Source organism: Phocoena sinus, chromosome 19, assembly GCF_008692025.1.
Source record: "Phocoena sinus isolate mPhoSin1 chromosome 19, mPhoSin1.pri, whole genome shotgun sequence".
Lineage (NCBI taxonomy): Eukaryota > Metazoa > Chordata > Mammalia > Artiodactyla > Phocoenidae > Phocoena > Phocoena sinus.
The window spans coordinates 15,307,892-15,324,545 of record NC_045781.1 but is presented as its reverse complement, the minus strand read 5'-3'; the positions used below and the strand labels follow the sequence as shown (position 1 = coordinate 15,324,545).

Below are 16,654 nucleotides of genomic sequence, written 5' to 3'. Positions count from 1 at the left end.
CATCAGGTGTCTGCTCAAACATTGTCTCCTTAGAGAGTCCTCCCTCCCACCCAGCCCATTACATTTTCATTCAGTCTTTATGGCACTTATCACAACCTGGAATTATACTGTTTATTTACTAGTTCATCTTCTGCTCAAGCAGAAAGTGAGCACCACGAGGACAGGACTTCTGTCAGCTGTGTTCACTGCTGTATCCCCAGCTTGGCACCAGCCTTGGCAAAGGGTACAAGGGGCTCTTCAGAACCAGGTACAACTCTCTCCAAACAAACAACCCTTGCTCTGCTCTGAGAATGTTTTACTGACTGCAAAGATTGAAGGTGGGGTTGGGACCTGGTTCCCAGGGTAATCACTGCTGACAGGGGTCTTGGGCCCAGGTCAGCCCTAAGGTTCAAGGGGTCCCTAGGAGGAGGTGGTGGGAGCCAGGGTCCTGGGGGAGGCACTGCTATGCCCCAGGCATGGGTTATGGGGCTGGGCCAAGCCCACATTTGATGCGTCTCTCTTCCTCTGTCTTCTGTCATCTGTCCTGGTCCTTATGCACTGGGAGTCTGAGTGTCCAGGAGCTCAGGCTTGGTGTCCAGGGTGGGAGGTGCAGGAGCTTGGGCAAGGACCACAGCTATGTCAGGCCCTCCACAGATGATGGTGAAGGCTTGGGACTCCTCAGGTCCAGGGAGCTGGGCCGTCCCAGGCAAAGAAGTAGTAGAGATGGAAGACACAGGGGAATGAGGGGAGTGAGGGGAGGGAAGGAGGGAAGGAAAAAGTGGGGGCAGGGGGAGAAATGGTGAGGAACAGGGAGGTAGAGGTGGGAGGGGGGTATCAGGAGACAGAGAGAGATATGGGCAGAGAGAGATGTGAGGAGAGAGATGTGAGAACCAGAGACACATTCATGAGGGTATAAAGAGGTATGGGGAAACAGGGAGAGAGATGTGGGGGAAGAGAGACACGGAGAGACAGATATGGGGGGTGGGAGAAATGTAGGGGCAGGGAGACAGGGATATGGATATGGGGGATAAAGATGCAGATGAAGAGAGACATGGGAAGTGGGGAGATAGATGTGATGACAGAGACATGGGGGCAGAAAGACAAAGGTGAATGTGGGAGAGAAAGGAAGAGGTTGAGAGACAGGGATGGAATGGGGACAGGGGAGGCAGAGAGAGACACTGTCAGCCCAGGGGCCCTGGCAGGGTCCATGAAGAGCCGCAGGCCTGAGTCTGAGTTATGTCCTTGCCCCCACCCCCACCCCCTCATATGTCCCTCTTGCGCTCCATCATGGTTCAGGCCACAGTCTCAAACATGAAGCCTCCGGGGACAGCCACTGCAGCTCTAGCTGACTGCTACTATCTGGGGATGCAAACCCAGTGCTGCTAGATCTGCTGAGCCTTCAGGAAAGACCAGAAAATATTTTACAGCATTACTGAGGCCAAAAGAATAATATCTGTGGGCCAGGCCCAACCCACTGGCTGTCAGGTTGAGACACCTTAGATACAGAGGTACCTCAGGGGCTTTCTGAAACCCCCTCCCACCTCCCTTGTCCAGGCAGGAACAAGGGCCCTGGGACCTCAAGCTTGACCCTGGGGTTTTAAGCAGGAAAAAGGCCTGGTCAAATTTTGATTTTTAAAGACATGGTCCCCTTGGGAATTCCTTGGTGGTGCAGTGGTTAGGACTCTGTGCTTCCACTGCAGGGGGCACGGATTCGATCCCTGGTCGGGGAACTAAGACCTCACAAGCTGCGTGGCGTGGCCAAATAAAAAAAGACATGAGCCCCTCCGCTCCCCACGCCAGAAAATACTCAGCAGTAAAACATAGGGGCAAAAGGGCCTTAGATAGGGCCTGGGAGACTCTAGTATAGAGTTGCAAACTCAAGCTTTATAGGGGCCAGGCAGGGAGTGCTCCCACAGAGGAGCACAGGCCTCCTCTGGGGCCAGACACCTGGGTTTGAATCCTGGCTCTGCAACTTACTGACTGCCTGGCTTTGGGCAAGTTACTGGACCACTCTGTGCTTCAGTTTTTTCATATGGAAAATGGGGACACGAGCAGTTTCAATATCAAGGTCACAGTGAGTTTTCAATAAGTTATTTACTCTGTGTCTAGAAGAGAGTAAGGGCTGCTTAAATATTATAATATTATTAATAGATGGAGCAGCCACTATTCAGCTCCCACCGATAGTTGCTTGGCATTGCCAGACTGATTTTTTTCAAGCCAGAAATTTGGAAACACGGGTGAAATGTTCTGACTTTCAACTCTGGACTCTAGTTTAGCCGAAAGCACACCCACTGTGTGGGCCAGGCAGGGCACTCACCGCGCGCAGCCGGCCCCGGTGCGCCGGCGCCAGCAGGCTCTCCGCGCGCAGCTGCTTCGCCAGCTGTTCCAGAGCCCGCAGCCGCGCCTGGTGCCGCTCATGGCGCCGCTGGAGCCTCCGCACCCGCCGCTGCAGCGCTCCCAGCGCCGCGCCCAGCCCGAGCCAGGGGTGCTGGGCCGACACTCCAGGGCGCGGCCCCGTGGGAACCGGCGGAAGCGGCAGGGGAGTCAGGAACACGGTGGCTGGGACCTCGGGGCCCCCGGATGCTGGCCCCAACACCACAAGCTGTACGGGGCCAGGGGCCGGGACGGCTGGACCAGGGGACAGGGACGTGGCCTCCTGCGGAGTTGGAGGCACGACTGGTTTCTCGGTGCTTCGGGAATTCGTCTGCCTCTGGAAGACAAGGCAAGGGTTGGGGGATCGAGGACATCAGGGCCGGACTCCAAGGAAAATTCCTCAGGAGTGGAGGGCTGAGAGTCAGCCTGCAGGAGGGACCTCCCTCAGAGGGGAGGGCGGGGGATCAGACTCCAGCAATGGGACTCTCCTGAGCTCACCTTGGCGGGCGGCGCTCCGGAGAAGATGGAGGGCACAGCATCCGGCCGCAGGTAGCGCACGCCCCAGCGCCACTGGAAGCAAGAGGGGGCGAAGTGCTCGCTGCACAGGTGCTGGTGGCAGCTAGGCACCCAGTGCTCACACCCCATGTGCCTCAGCCAGGCCTGCAGCCGGGGGCCATCCTTCAGGGGGAACCTGCCGGGGGGCGGGGTCAGCGAGATCAGGTCCAACCCCACCCCTCCACGAGGATATGCACACCCAGAGGTCCCTGAGCTCCAAACCTCTGCCTCCCCTGGGCCAGAATCTGGCCCTGCCTCCCAACCAGGCTCTCAACCTCCTACTCACATCCAGTTCTTCAGGCTCCACCTTTTAAACACCCAGCATCAGCCCACCTCTCCCACCTCCGCTGACCCTCGCATCCAGCCTCCAGCCTCCCCTGGCTGGGTTTTTGCAACAGTCTCCTTCCTGGTCTCTTTACCCACTGTCACTCTCCCTTCCCCTCCAGTCTGTCCTCAGGAGGCAGTTTACAGAATTGGACAAATCTAGAATGTGGGAGATCCCATATTCATGGGGGTAGGGGTGGGATTATAGATTAAAAGAGATTTAAGAAACATCAGTCCAAAGGCAGATGTGGACTTTGTCTGCAACAAGCCATTCTGTAAAAAGACATTTTAATACGATTGGGGGAAACTGAGCATGAATTGGGTATTAGATGATTGTAAGAAGTTAATTTTGCTAGGTGTGATAATTATATTGGTTTAACCTTCTAAATAGTCATCTGTTGGAAAAATATTCTGAAATATTTATGGATAAAAGACCTAATGTCTGGAATTTACTTTAAAATACTACATTAAAGATGTACATGGGAGGAAGGTGGATGAAAAACATTAGCAAAATGTTGACAACTGGTGTAAATGAGTGATAGATGCACGAGGATTCATTTGAACAACTCTATTTTTTGTGTATGCTTGAAAACATGTTAAAAAGTTTTTAAACAACTTAACAACAACAAATAACCCGATTAAAAAATGGGCAAAGGACTTGAATAGACACTTCTCCAAAGAAGATACAAATGGCCAACCAGCATATGAAAAGATGCTCAACATCATTTATCATCAGGAAAATGCCAAACAAAACCACAAGATATCACCTCATAACCATTAGAATGACTACTATACAAAAACAAACAAACACAAAATAACAAGTGTTGGCAAGGAGGAGCAGAAACTGGAATGCTGTGCACAGCTGGTGGGAATGTAAAATGGAGCAGCCTCTATGTATGGCTGTTCCTCAAAAAATTGAAAATAGAATTACCATATGATCCAACAATCCCTCTTCTGGATACACACCCCCTAAAAATTGAAAGCAGAGTCTCGAAGAGATATGCGCATACTCGTGTGCATAATAGCATTATTTACAATAGCCAAAAGTGGGAAGAAACCCAAGGGTCCATCAACAAATGGATTAGCAAAAGGTGGTATATACATACAATGAAATATTATTCAGCCTTAAAAAGGAAAGAAATTCTGACACATACTATAACATGGATGAATCTTGAGTACATTACGGTAAGTGAAATGAACCAGTCACAAAAAACCCAAATACTGTATGATTCCACTTATATGGGGTATCTAAAGTAGTCAAATTCAAAGAAACAGAAAGTAGAACGGTGGTTGCCAGGGGCTGGGGGGAGGGGGAGGGAAATTGGGAGTTCTTGTTCAATGGGTATAGAGTTTCAGTTCGGCAAGATGGAGAAGTTCTGGAGGGACTTCCCTGGTGGTGCAGTGGTTAAGAATCTGCCTACCGACGCAGGGGACATGGGTTCGATCCCTGGTCCGGGAAGATCCCACATGCCACGGAGCAACTAAGCGCGTGCGCCACAGCTACTGAGCCTGCACTCTAGAGCCCACGAGCCACAACTACTGAGCCTGCGTGCTACAACTACTGAAGCCCGCGTGCCTAGAGCCCGTGCTCTGCAACAAGAGAAGCCACTGCTCGCCGCAGCTAGAGAAATCCTGCGCATGGCAATGAAGACCCAATGCAGCCAAAAATAAATAAATAAATTAAAAAAAAAAAGTTCTGGAGATTGGTTGCTCAACAATGTGAACGTGCTTAATACTACTGAATTTAAAGATAGTTAAGAGGGGAGATTTTACGTTATGTGTATTTTACCACAATTAAAATTTTTTTTAATTTTAAAGTTATTTTTTAATGAATTAAATAAAAGCTTTCCCAGTGGGAGTGATAGGGATTATCTGATAAAGCACCCTCTACAGGCGCCCAACGACTTCTGTGTCCATAAGAAGTAGTGCCACCCATTAACTGGTGCCACTGTCCCCAACGTCTCTTTTTGCCGTCTTTTATAGCAATTCACTTTCTATTTAGACCTTGGTTCAAGACTGTCCACAATAAAGACCTCATTTCCCAGCTTCATTTGCAGCTAGAGGTGGTCACATGATTAAGTTCTGGCCAGTTTGTTCTGTGGGAGCTGCCAGAAACTGTGAAACATTAAAGGTTTATTTTAAGCAGCATTAGATAACTAATACAGTCAGTCATCCACATCCCACCTTCACAATGTCTTCCATATCTGTGACTTTTTTTTTTTGCGGTACGCGGGCCTCTCACCGTTGTGGCCTCTCCCGCTGTGGAGCACAGGCTCCGGATGTGCAAGCTCAGCAGCCATGGCTCACGGGCCCAGCCACTCCGCGGCATGTGGGATCTTCCCGGACCGGGGCACGAACCCGTGTCCCCTGCATCGGCAGGCGGACTCTCAACCACTGTGCCACCAGGGAAGCCCTGTGACATTATTTACTTAACATTTTTCTTAAAATTGACCAACTTAAGTATTAAATGAAGATACCTAAAAGAGAAACTTTAAACCACAATTGAAAATGGAATACGAGTATCAATTCCATAAATAGGAGTTAACCATAAAAACACCTGATATCTTTACTTGCTGAGGGCTATAAGGCCTGCTCTCTCTTTGTTAAAGAGTAAGGAGTGTTAGAGGGTGGGGGACAATCCCATCCATAGGAGACAGGACAAATAAACTCAGGCATATGCACACAAAAGAATACCATGCAGCTCTAAAGTAGGCTGAAGGCACTGTATGAACTGATATGCTATTGTCAGGCATACATTATGTGAAAAAAGCAAGGTTCCAAATAGAGTATATCAGCTTTTAGTAATTGTGGCAGCCTGAATAACGGTCCCCCAAAAGACATCCATGTCCTAATCCCCAGAGCCTATGAATATTGCATTTCATGACAAAAGATGTGATTAAGTTAAGGATCTTGAGATGGGGAAAATTATCCTCTACATCATCCAGGTTGGCCCTAAAAGCAGTTGCACGTATTCTTATAAGAGGGAAGCAGAAGAACATATTACCACAGATAAAAGAGGAGACGCGATGTGACGACAGAAGCAGAGATTGGAGTGATGTGGCCAAAAGCCAAGGAATGCCTGTGGACACCAGAAACTGGAAGATGCAAGGAACAGATTTTCTCCTAGAGCCTCCTGGGGAATGCAGCCCTGCTGACACCTTGATTTTTGGCCCAGTAAAACCGATCTGGATTGTGAGAGAATAATTCCTATTGTTTTAAGCCACCAGGAGTTTGTAACAGCAGCCATAGGAAACTAACAAAGTAATAAAGGGGGAAACAAGAACATATGTTCAGATTTGCTTGCATTTGCATAAAGAAACACTGGGAAAGACACATAAGAAAGTAAAGAGGCCACCAGTGGGGAGAAGGTGGATGGGATGGACAGAGGTTGTTGGTGGGGAGCAAAGGAAGGCTTCTCAGGCGAAAGGCAGACAGAGAGAGAAGTGGGGGATAGCTGGTGAATGAGGACAGAAGGGCTGACTCAGAGGAGAGCATGGCATCCAAAGAGCAGAACCCCAGGGCACAGAGCCAGGAACTCTGGCTGCTGCAGTTCCTTCACCCTCAATCTGAGATCCAAATGTTCTCACCAGCCTCCTTCTGCCTGGACACGAACATGAAATCCCTTGTACCAGCACTTCCTACCTACTCCTGGGCAGAGACTGCCAACTGATTACTCCACGTCCACTCTCTTCTTCCTTACTAACAAACTCCAACTTTTTTGAGGCCATAATGTGCCCTGTTAGACGACTGTCTCCCAGATTCCTTTGCAGTAGGTGGGCCATGTAACTAAGTTCTGGCCAATACTTTCATGTTGGGTGAGACATCTAGGATGGTACCTTAAATGTGAGAGGGTTCTCAAATGGAATCAGAAGCAGCTCAAGGCGCAAAGGAGGAAAGTAATATCATAGAAAACCTCTTCCTAATTTGGTCTTGTTTTTATTCTCTTTTGTTCCTCTAGATGGCAACATTTATGATAGGAAATGTCTCTCTCTAAAATTCTACCTTAAGTGCACAGCCAGTGTCCTCCTTTTTTTATAGAATATTTTAGTCTTGTTGGCCATTCTATCTACAGCACTGCTAGGAGTTCTTCTTTTCTTCCTTACTAACATAACTCAGAATGTCTTCAGGGTGGTTAACTGCCCATCAAAAGACTACATTTCCCAGGCTCCTTTGCAGTTTTGGGAGGGTGACCAATGATGAAGAACCCGCCGTTGGGTGGGATTTCTGAGGCTTTGTAAAGGGGACCAGCTCAGTTTAGAGTTGTGTCTCTTTTGCTCTTCGTCCCTTCTCTTTTCTCCCTACCAGAAATGTTTGGGCATGATGGCTAAGGTACTTGGCAGCCACTGGATGGATATGAAAGATGGGACCCTCATCCCTGATGATTGTGGAACTGTCACACCAGCGCTCATCTGCCAACCTCTATACTTGCTTCATGTGAGAGAAAAATAAACCTTGCGGTAAACTGTATTATTGTTCAAGACATTTTCTGCCCTTCCCCACACGAAGATACACATTTCCACTCTACTGACCTGACGCTTGCCATAGACTTGCTGTGGCCAAAGAAGTAAAAGTGATATGGGCCACTTCTAAATATGCAATTTACCAGGAGCCATTGGGTGATTCTCCCCACTTTCTCTTTTCCCCCCTCCCACAAGACCACCAATATTCCAGGTAGGGGAGGCTCCTTCAGCCTGAATCCCCAATTAAGATACAGTAGAGAAGGGCCACAAATGGCCGACAAAGGACATTAGTGTGAGTGAGGAATAAACCTTTGTTGTGGTAAGCCACTGAGATTCTGTGAGTTTGTTACTGTAGCATAACCTAACCACGCTGATTCCTACAGACCCCGTAATTTGGTAAAGCCACTATTATTTCAGGAATTTGTTACTACCAGACAGATGCAATTCCTACCTGTGAGACACCTCCCCCTGCCATGAGAGATGACTGTCATTTGTTCCTGAAAGGGCCTAAATCACAACTAATGAATGTTTCCTTTGGCACCCAGGCAGGAATTTTGAGTTACTTCCTAGCAGCCACTTCCCTCAGTGTTTCACCTTGTTCCTTCCTAGCATCCATGCCCTCTCTTGAATCTCCTTTGGAGACTGCTCCTCACCAAACTCTTAGCTAAATGGCTTCTTCAAGAGTGACTCAGGGATGGACCTTGAGGTGGGAATGTGTCAGCCTGTGTGAGGAACAGCCTGGCAGCCACTGGTGGGATTTAAACAACACAGGCATGAACTGATTTTTATACGGTCGCCTGGCTGCTATGCACAGTTCTCACCGTTCTCCTTATTATTATGTGTGAAGCACTTAGAACACTTACCTGGCATACAGGAAGTGCTCTTTAAGCAAGTTATTATTGTCATCGCTGTAAGGGAAGCAAGCGTAGAAGTAGGGAGACCAGCAAGCATCTATCACAGCGTCTCATTAAGAAATGATGGGGACTTCCCTGGCGGTCCAACGGGTAAGACTCCGCGCTCCCAATGCAGGGGGCCCGGGTTCGATCCCTGGTCAGGGAACTAGATCCCACATGCATGCCGCAATTAGGAAGTCCACATGCTGCAACTAAGAAGTCCGCGTGCCACAACTAAAGATCCCACATGCCACAACTAAATATCCTGCATGATGCAACTAAGAAGTCCGCGTGCCATAACTAAAGATCCCACATGCCACAACTAAATATCCCACATGCTGCAACTAAGACCCAGCACAGCCAAAATCAATAAAGAAAGGAATATTAAAAAAAAAAGAAAGAAAGAAAGAAATGATGGCAGCCTGGGCTATGCCGTGACAGCAGAGGTGATAAGAAGTGGTCAGACTAGGAATGTGGTGGGTTTTCTTTCTTTCCTTATTTCCTAATAGTTTAGTGAGGATTCTGTCATTTGCATTTACAACTGTATTGCCAAGGAGTTAGGGCTTTTGTTGTGATTGCTGCAGGATGGGACTGTTTTGGAGGGTAGAGTCAAAGGATGGATTAATGGACTAGATTGGGGGCAGTGGTGCTGAAGAAGAGAAAGGATCAACTTGTGTCCTCAGTTCTTCAGTGATTGACCCCGCACCTATCTATGAGCTTTGTCAGGGCAGGAACAAGATCTGTCAGGGTCCTTTGTGTCCAGCAGGAGCTTACTTACTACAGGAGACACTCGGAGTTGCTGACTTAATAAACGATGTCAGAGTGATATATATTAAAAAGCAAGTCTGGACATACTGATTTAGGTTCAAAGACTCCTCTGCCCTCCTCCTCCCCTGAACCAGGGTCCCTCAAGGGATAGCTGGGACATGGCATTCTGAGTTTCCTGAGGAGCCCACCTGAAATGCATTCATTGAATTCATCCAACAAATATTTACTGAGCACCCACTACGTGCCAGGCACTGTTCTAGGTGGTGGGGACACAGCAGGGAATAAGACAGAAAAAAATCCCTGCCTTCATGGAGCTGACATTCCAGTGGAGGAGCCAATAAATGAATATATCAAATATGTGGTATGCCAGAAAGTGGTAAATGTTAAAGGGAAAAATAAAGCAGGAGGCGAATAGGGAGAATATGTATGTACTTGGAGAGGGTTATCATTTTACAGAGTGGTGGTCATAAAGGGAAGATCTTTCCAGGCAGAGGGAACAGCACAGGCTGTTCAGAACAGGGAAAGGTCCTGGGGCAACAATGTGCCTGGCATGCTAGAGGAACATCGAATAAGCTAGTGACACTGGAGCGGAGTTAAGTAAGGGGCAGGAGGGAGGAGATGAGGTCAGACAGAGAGTAGGGATCCAGCTCCTGTAGGGCTTTGTAGGCCTGTTCTCTGCCTGCTCCAGCCTCACCTTCTTGTCTTTACAGAGTCAGGTGGGAGCTGGGGAGGGGATCTGAGCCCTGAACAGACTGTGGGAGCAGGCTGACAAATGGAGAGGCTACTAAAATAGTGCAGTCATGCAGTCGGGAGGTGACACTGGCCAACACCAGGGTGGGGGCAAGGAAGGGGGTTAGAAGTGGTAAATTCCTGATAGACTTTGAAGGGAGAGCCAACAGGATTTGCTAATGGACTGGATGAGGAAATGTGTCCTGGCCCACTTAGACTAAGGCCACCAGGGACAAACATGTAGTCTAGGGAAGTCAGGTTTATTTACCACAGCAATAAGGGAACTGTACACCAGAGATACTGTGGGGAGTTTCATCAAACAGGAAAATTATCATTATTTGGGTTTGGTGAATAGGTGAAATTTAGGTGAAATGTAAGTGAAACAGTGTTTGGATAGGCTCAAAGCAAAGCAGAACTGTGTGTAAAGGGATCAATATCAGACCTGGATTACAAAGTGGACCCAGGGTCTGTCTCCTTGGAAGCAATAAAGTTTGGATAGATGTGGAATACTGTGTCCAGAAACCCCTTACCTGAAGCTCTGCACCTGGACTGTAAATCAAGGTTGCTTCTCTGTGTCAAAGTGACTCAACTTCTCCAAACCTTAAGTAAGAGGTTTCATTCTTACTGATGTAATTTCAAACAGCAGTTTGTGATGGCCTACGATTTTAGAGAACAAAGCTTCCTAGTAAGAAAGCAGCAGTCACTCAAAAGAAGGGGAGTTTTGGGCTTCCCTGGTGGCGCAGTGGTTGAGAGTCTGCCTGCCGATGTAGGGGACATGGGTTCGTGCCCTGGTCCAGGAGGATCCCACATGCTGCGGAGCGGCTGGGCCCGTGAGCCATGGCCGCTGAGCCTGCTCGTCCGGAGCCTGTGCTCCGCAACGGGAGAGGCCACAACAGTGAGAGGCCCGCGTACCAAAAAAAAAAAAAAAGAAGGGGAGTTTTGTCACTTTCCATCTGCAACACGTCCCTGAGAAAAATATAGAAAATTTTTTTCCTATTAACTCTTCAGCTAGCTTTTCCCGTATCTGTCATTCCAGCCAAATAAATAAGAGAGCAGGTTTTTTGTTGTTATTGGGTTTTTTTTGTTTTACAGTTCAAGCTAATTTTACTTTCTCAAGTGTGAGAAAAGAGAAGAAGTAAAGATGACTCTAAGGGTTTCTAGCCTGAAAGACGGTAAGGATGGAAAGCTATTAACTAGGATAATAAAGGATATGGGAGGTTTTAGGAGAGACAAAATCAGGAGCTTGGTTTCGGATGTTTTGAGTTTGAGATGCCTCAAATCCGTGGGGATGGCGAGTGGGCAACTGTAGGCTCTTTCTGAGCCTGGACCAACCTCACTTCTGTCTACACGGCCCTCCCATTCCTCCGCTCGCCCCGTTCACTACCTGCAGTTAATCGTCTACCCCTGCTGTTTCACACATCTGCACCTTTACATGTGCGGTGTCTACTGTTAGTGAAACACTGGGAACACGGTCTCTTCAACCTGCTAACCCTGCTTCCAGACACCGGCAAGATGGACTAGGTCCCCCGCACTGCTGCATTTACCCTCGGGCCCGCCCCCACAGGGCCCCGCCTCCCTGCAAGCCCCGCCCCTCGCTTGTGCCCACTTGTAGAAGCTCACCGGGCGGTTGTCCGCGCCCAGTTGGCCCGCATTGTTGGAGCAGTTCGGAGGCCGGCAGTACTTGGGCATGGCTGTCCAACCCAACTGGGTTTTCCCCGGTCTGAAGACGCACTTTGGTCCTCGCCGGGCGCCGCCGAACCCCGCCCCGCCTGCGCGCTTGCAGCGTGCCTGACGTAAGGGGCCCCGTCATGTGCCTGCGTACTGCGCGCCAGGCAGTGTTACCACAGCTACGCCCTCATCACGTGGCAAATGGAGACAAGCGAGAATGTCTGCGCAAAGCCGGCTCTTTGCTACCCGGACCTCATCACATGATGGGGGAGAGGTGGCGTCAAGGCGTTTCTGAGTCTGCGCCAACTCTTCAGTCTTTTTCAGCTCCACCCTACGCTTACATCCGGGCGACTGCCACTGCGCGGATAGTCGCCCTTCGGTGAGGGTGGGGGGGCAGCAAAAAGCGAGGCGAGGAGGCTTTGGTATTAGCTTCGTAAAAGTTAAAACCTGATATTTAATGAATGATGAAAACACAGACGGGATTTAAAAAAAACTCCACAACGCTCGATCAAGTATCAAGCTGAGGAGCCGTGGCTCCACCCTGCCAGACCCTCTGCTCCGACTCTTAGCTCTCATTGGTCAAAAGCGCCGCCCGGCAACCCTGAGATTGGCCAGACCGGCAGCCGGCCGCGTCCAATGGGCGGCGGCGCCGGCTTTCCCGCGGCCGTTCGCAGTTCGGTGGCAGTTGAGGAGCGTAACGGTCGCCGGGCTCCGGAGTGACGATGGCGGCCTTGGGGCCCGGAGGCTACGCGCGGAACGATGCAGTCGAGAAGTTGCCATCCATCATGGCGGGAGTTCCGGCGCGGAGGGCCCAGTCCTCCCCGCCCCCCGTTCTACCGCTCTGCCTCCGGCGGCGGACGAGACTCTCGGCGGCGCCCGAGGACACGGTGCAGAACCGGGTGAGGAGCTGCTTGCCTTGCCCATCTCAGTTCCAGGTTCCCCTGGGTCTCCCTTGGGCCCGCCCTTAGATCTTTGGCACCGCCTCTCAGCCCCCGGTTGGTACCCCCTCTTAGTTGCTCTCTGACCCGACTAGTCCTCTAAACCCCGCCCCCTTAGCCAAGGCTCATCCCACTGCCCTGTCTCCTCCTCTCTCGGGTAGTGCCCGTCGTTCCTACTCCCACTTCTCAAACCCTGGCCCCACCCTTAGCCCTTGGAGCGTTGCCGGGGTTCCTCCCTGGCCTTGTACCTTGGAGCGCATTTTAGTTTTGCTAATCACCTCCTAGTTCTGTTTATCCCTTTAGTTACCTTTAGATGTATCTCTGGGCCACTTTTGTATCCTTCCACTTTTGTTGACCTCACCCCCCTCTTGGTCTTTAGGGTCTCTACCAGGGTTCAGTCCCGAGTCCTACTTGTTCCAACTCTTCCTCAGCTCTAGCCTGCCTTCCTTCATCCGCTGCCTTCTCTTTCCTTCTCCTTTACCAAGGTGGGATTCTTAGTCCATATTGCCACCCTAAATTATGGACAGGATGTGAGTAATATTTGTAAAATCTCAGCAGCACTGCCGGAGGTCGGGAGACGGCGTGTGGAACAGTTCCTTAAATCCTGAGACACAGAAACAAAGATTTTAGAGTAGGTAGAAGAAATTCCAGTAGCACAGCAGCAATTTAAAAAATAGTTTTCCAACTCCCTGAGCTGCAAGTCTGTTTTTATAAAATGGAGATAACGATAACCATGGTGTTGCAGGGAGATGCGACAAGATTGTGAATATGACCTACTTGGCACAAAGTCCAGGTAGAGGGTCAGTACTTGGTAGCTGCTGTGGATCTCGTTCCTCCTCCGTGGCTTTCTGCTACACTCTGATTATATCACCCACTCCTGGGTGCAAGGCACTAGGCAAGTGGCCTCTGCCCACTTCTCTCGCCATACTTCCCTTGGCCTACCTCTCATGAAGGTTCAGTCACACTGGCCTGCTTTCTGTTTTCCTGAGGCTCCAATCTCTTTTCCGCCTCTTAGCCTTTGTGTTTGTTGAGTCCTCTCTCTGGGCTTTTTGCTGCAGTCTACCTGGCTGGCTCCTATCCCTCGAGTCTCAGCCTGAATATCCCTACCCTGAAAGGCCTTCTTGAACCCCAGCCTAAAGCAGACCCCCACCTAAGTCTCTCACCCAGAACCCTGTACTTCATAGCCCTTATCTTGTATGTTCCTGAAGGTGCCTTGTGGGCACTAAAGTGTATAAAGGAGAGGAATAACAATAGTAATTTCAGAGATGCAGTATAACAAGGTGGTTAAGAGCACCACCTCTAAACCCAGACTGCCTGGGCTTTAACCTTAGTTCTGTTCTTCCTTTCCTGATCTTTTCTGTGCCTCAGTTTCCTCATCTGTAAAATGAGGATAATAATATAAGTGTTCCCTTTTAGGGTACTGGTGAAGATTAAGTAAGCTCACATATCTTAAGTACTTAGAACAACAGCTGGCACACTGTAAGTAAGTACTCTCTTGGTGTTAGTTACTGCTGTGATTGTGTATTCAATATTTTGGGTGATTGAGGTCATTTATTTTTCTTGTTTGGTGGTGTAGGGTCCATCCAGCTTGCGAAAGACCTAGTCTAAAAATGACCAGCTATGCTAATGCCCAGTAATGCTGATTAACAGATTAAAAAAACGTGACTGCCATTGCCTGGTTGCCTGGGTTAGTCCTGGCACTGCTCCTTCCAGATGGATTACCCTCATGGGCCTCTGTTTCCTCATCTGTAAGGTGGAGATGATGATGATGATAGTGACCACATCACAGGGCTGTTGTGAGCATTAAATAAGTTAATACAGTTATAGGTATTTAAACAGTGCCTGTCTCCTGGTTAGATGCTCAATGAATATTACTTATTACTATCTTCTATTTGCCTTTCATTTCTGAGGCCCCCCACCTTGCTTGAGAATGTTTTACTTTATAATAATTAGAAACTAGTCTCTTCAGAATATGAAAATACCACGGTTTGTTAGTTCATCCTCTAAATTGTTTAATCAGCCATGATGAGGACTGGCTCATTTGACTTACCTTGCTTAGAGAATTTTAAAATTTTAAGTGCGATTGTTCAAGTTCACTTGTTTCCTTACTCGCTGAACCTCTAGACTGTGAATTTATTGAGGGAACGGACAGCGTCCACTTCTGTTCACTGCTGTAAGCAAAGTGCTACACAAAGTGCTGGCTTTGAAGCCAGAGACTGCCTGGGTTTGTATCCCAACCTTGCCACTCCACAGGGGTAGGACCTTGGGCCTCTGTCCTCATCTGTAAAATAGTGGTGATAATAGCAGCTTCTTCGCAGTATATAAAATACTTAGAGTCTTATTCACCTTCTCAGTGAGGCCTTCTCCCCTTCCTCTGTACTCTCAATCTCCTTCCTTGCTTAGTTTTTCTCTAATGCTCCCATCGTCACCTGACATCTATTTTCCATATTTGTTCTGTTCATTTTCGATGTCCACCATCCCGTCACCCCCAGCATGGGAGCTCCAGGAGGACAGGGGTTTTTTTGTCTATCTTCCTCACCATTGTGTGCCCTTCACGTAGCACTGTATTTACCAGAGCAGCATTTGGGGACGACAAGCTTTAGGTGCTGGTAGATGACTCTAGACGCTCAGTGAATGTGTTGGAGTGACAGGGATTGAATGGGTGGCTGAGGTGACTGTGCCACGTGGGGCCTGCTGGGGCAGCTGCTTCTAATTTGGGCCTTTTCCCTGCAGGTATCACTTGAGAAGGTGCTTGGCATCACAGCCCAGAACAGCAATGGCCTAACCTGTGACCCCAGCACAGGCCACGTGGCCTACCTGGCAGGGTGAGTGAGTGGGTGGGCCTCAGCCTCTGATCACTGATCCTGAGTTCAGAGCCTGAAGTCTTCAATGAATCTCTCTGGGCCTCGCCTTTTCCGTCTGTAGAATGTATAATGCTGCCTACCTCTGAGGGCTGTGGGAAGGATTCCATGGGCCCTTCTGTGTATAGAACAGTACCTGCCATGCGTGAGTGCTAAGAAAGCCTTATTGTGACTGCAGGCGGGAGGTGGCGGTGATTCTGGGAAAGGTAGGTGGTTAAGGTCCAAGCCATGGTTGGTGTCAGCCATCTGGATTTGTGTCCCAGCTCCACTGTGTGTGCCCTTCTCCAAGCCTCTGCTTCTGTAAAACAGAACTAGTGATACCCTCCTCTTGGGTAGTTAGTTGAGAGGACTGAAGGACATTTGCAACTGTTTATCCCACAAATACTGGTCTAGCCTGGCACTCTTCTAGGCACCGAGGGGACCCCTCACCCCCACAGGGCAGGGCAGAGCAGCGCCATAGTAATTCCTGATGAACAGTGTCTGTTACTGAGTCTCTGGGAAGCAGCCAGAATAGAGGACAGGGTTGGGCTCTTGAATCTGACAGGTGTGGATTCACTTACCCACTCTGTCCCCGACCTGCTGGGGAGTCTTGGGTAAAGGACTTCCCTCTCTGTAAAGGGCTTCAGTTTCATCATCTATGAAAAGCGACAAAGAGTCCTGACCTCATCTGGCGGTTGTGAGGATTTAAAGAGATTGTGCACAGTATGTCTTTATTAGCCCAGAACCTAACAGTTACCACAGAGGAAGTGTTGGCTTCTATTTAAGATTATATTGATATTAATAATAATGTTGGGACTTCCCTGGTGGCGCAGTGGTTAAGAATCCGCCTGCAAATGCAGGGGACACGGGTTCAATCCCTGGTCCGGGAAGATCCCACATGCCGCGGAGCAACTAGGCCCATGTGCCACAGCTATTGAGCCTGTGCTCTAGAGCGCATGAGCCACAACTACTGAGCCTGCGTGCCACAACTACTGAAGCCCGTGCGCCTAGAGCCCGCACTCCGCAGCAAGAGAAGCCACCGCAATGAGAAGCCCACGCACCCCAATGAAGAGTAGCCCCCGCTCGCTGCAACTAGAGAAAGCCTGCATGCAGCAACGAAGACCCAA

General features: G+C 49.3%; 2 protein-coding genes across 9 annotated transcripts in view; one reads left to right on the top strand and one right to left on the bottom strand.

Moving 5' to 3' along the window:
* Positions 1-97: 97 nt before the first annotated feature.
* Positions 98-11,866, bottom strand: THAP8 (THAP domain containing 8). 3 transcript variants are annotated; one of them, XM_032614641.1, is made up of 4 exons: positions 11,688-11,866; positions 2,851-3,043; positions 2,297-2,689; positions 98-671 (listed from the first exon to the last, which is right to left on the bottom strand). In XM_032614641.1, exons 1-4 carry the CDS (start codon positions 11,768-11,770, stop codon positions 531-533), a joined length of 810 nt encoding a protein of 269 aa, XP_032470532.1. In that variant the 5' UTR covers positions 11,771-11,866; the 3' UTR covers positions 98-530. The 3 variants fall into 3 exon arrangements, with proteins under 3 accessions (XP_032470532.1, XP_032470533.1, XP_032470534.1); XM_032614642.1 differs by having other exon boundaries at positions 11,702-11,866; XM_032614643.1 differs by having other exon boundaries at positions 2,851-2,922; positions 11,702-11,866.
* A 225-nt stretch (positions 11,867-12,091) lies between these two features.
* WDR62 (WD repeat domain 62) overlaps positions 12,092-16,654 on the top strand; it is a 48,292-nt gene continuing 43,729 nt past the window's right edge. For all 6 annotated transcript variants that reach the window (XM_032614437.1, XM_032614436.1, XM_032614435.1 and 3 more), the window contains exons 1-2: positions 12,092-12,648; positions 15,421-15,512. In XM_032614437.1, the coding sequence (XP_032470328.1) occupies positions 12,472-12,648; positions 15,421-15,512 (269 nt within the window). In that variant the 5' untranslated portion in view covers positions 12,092-12,471. The remainder of the gene's footprint in view (positions 12,649-15,420; positions 15,513-16,654) is intronic.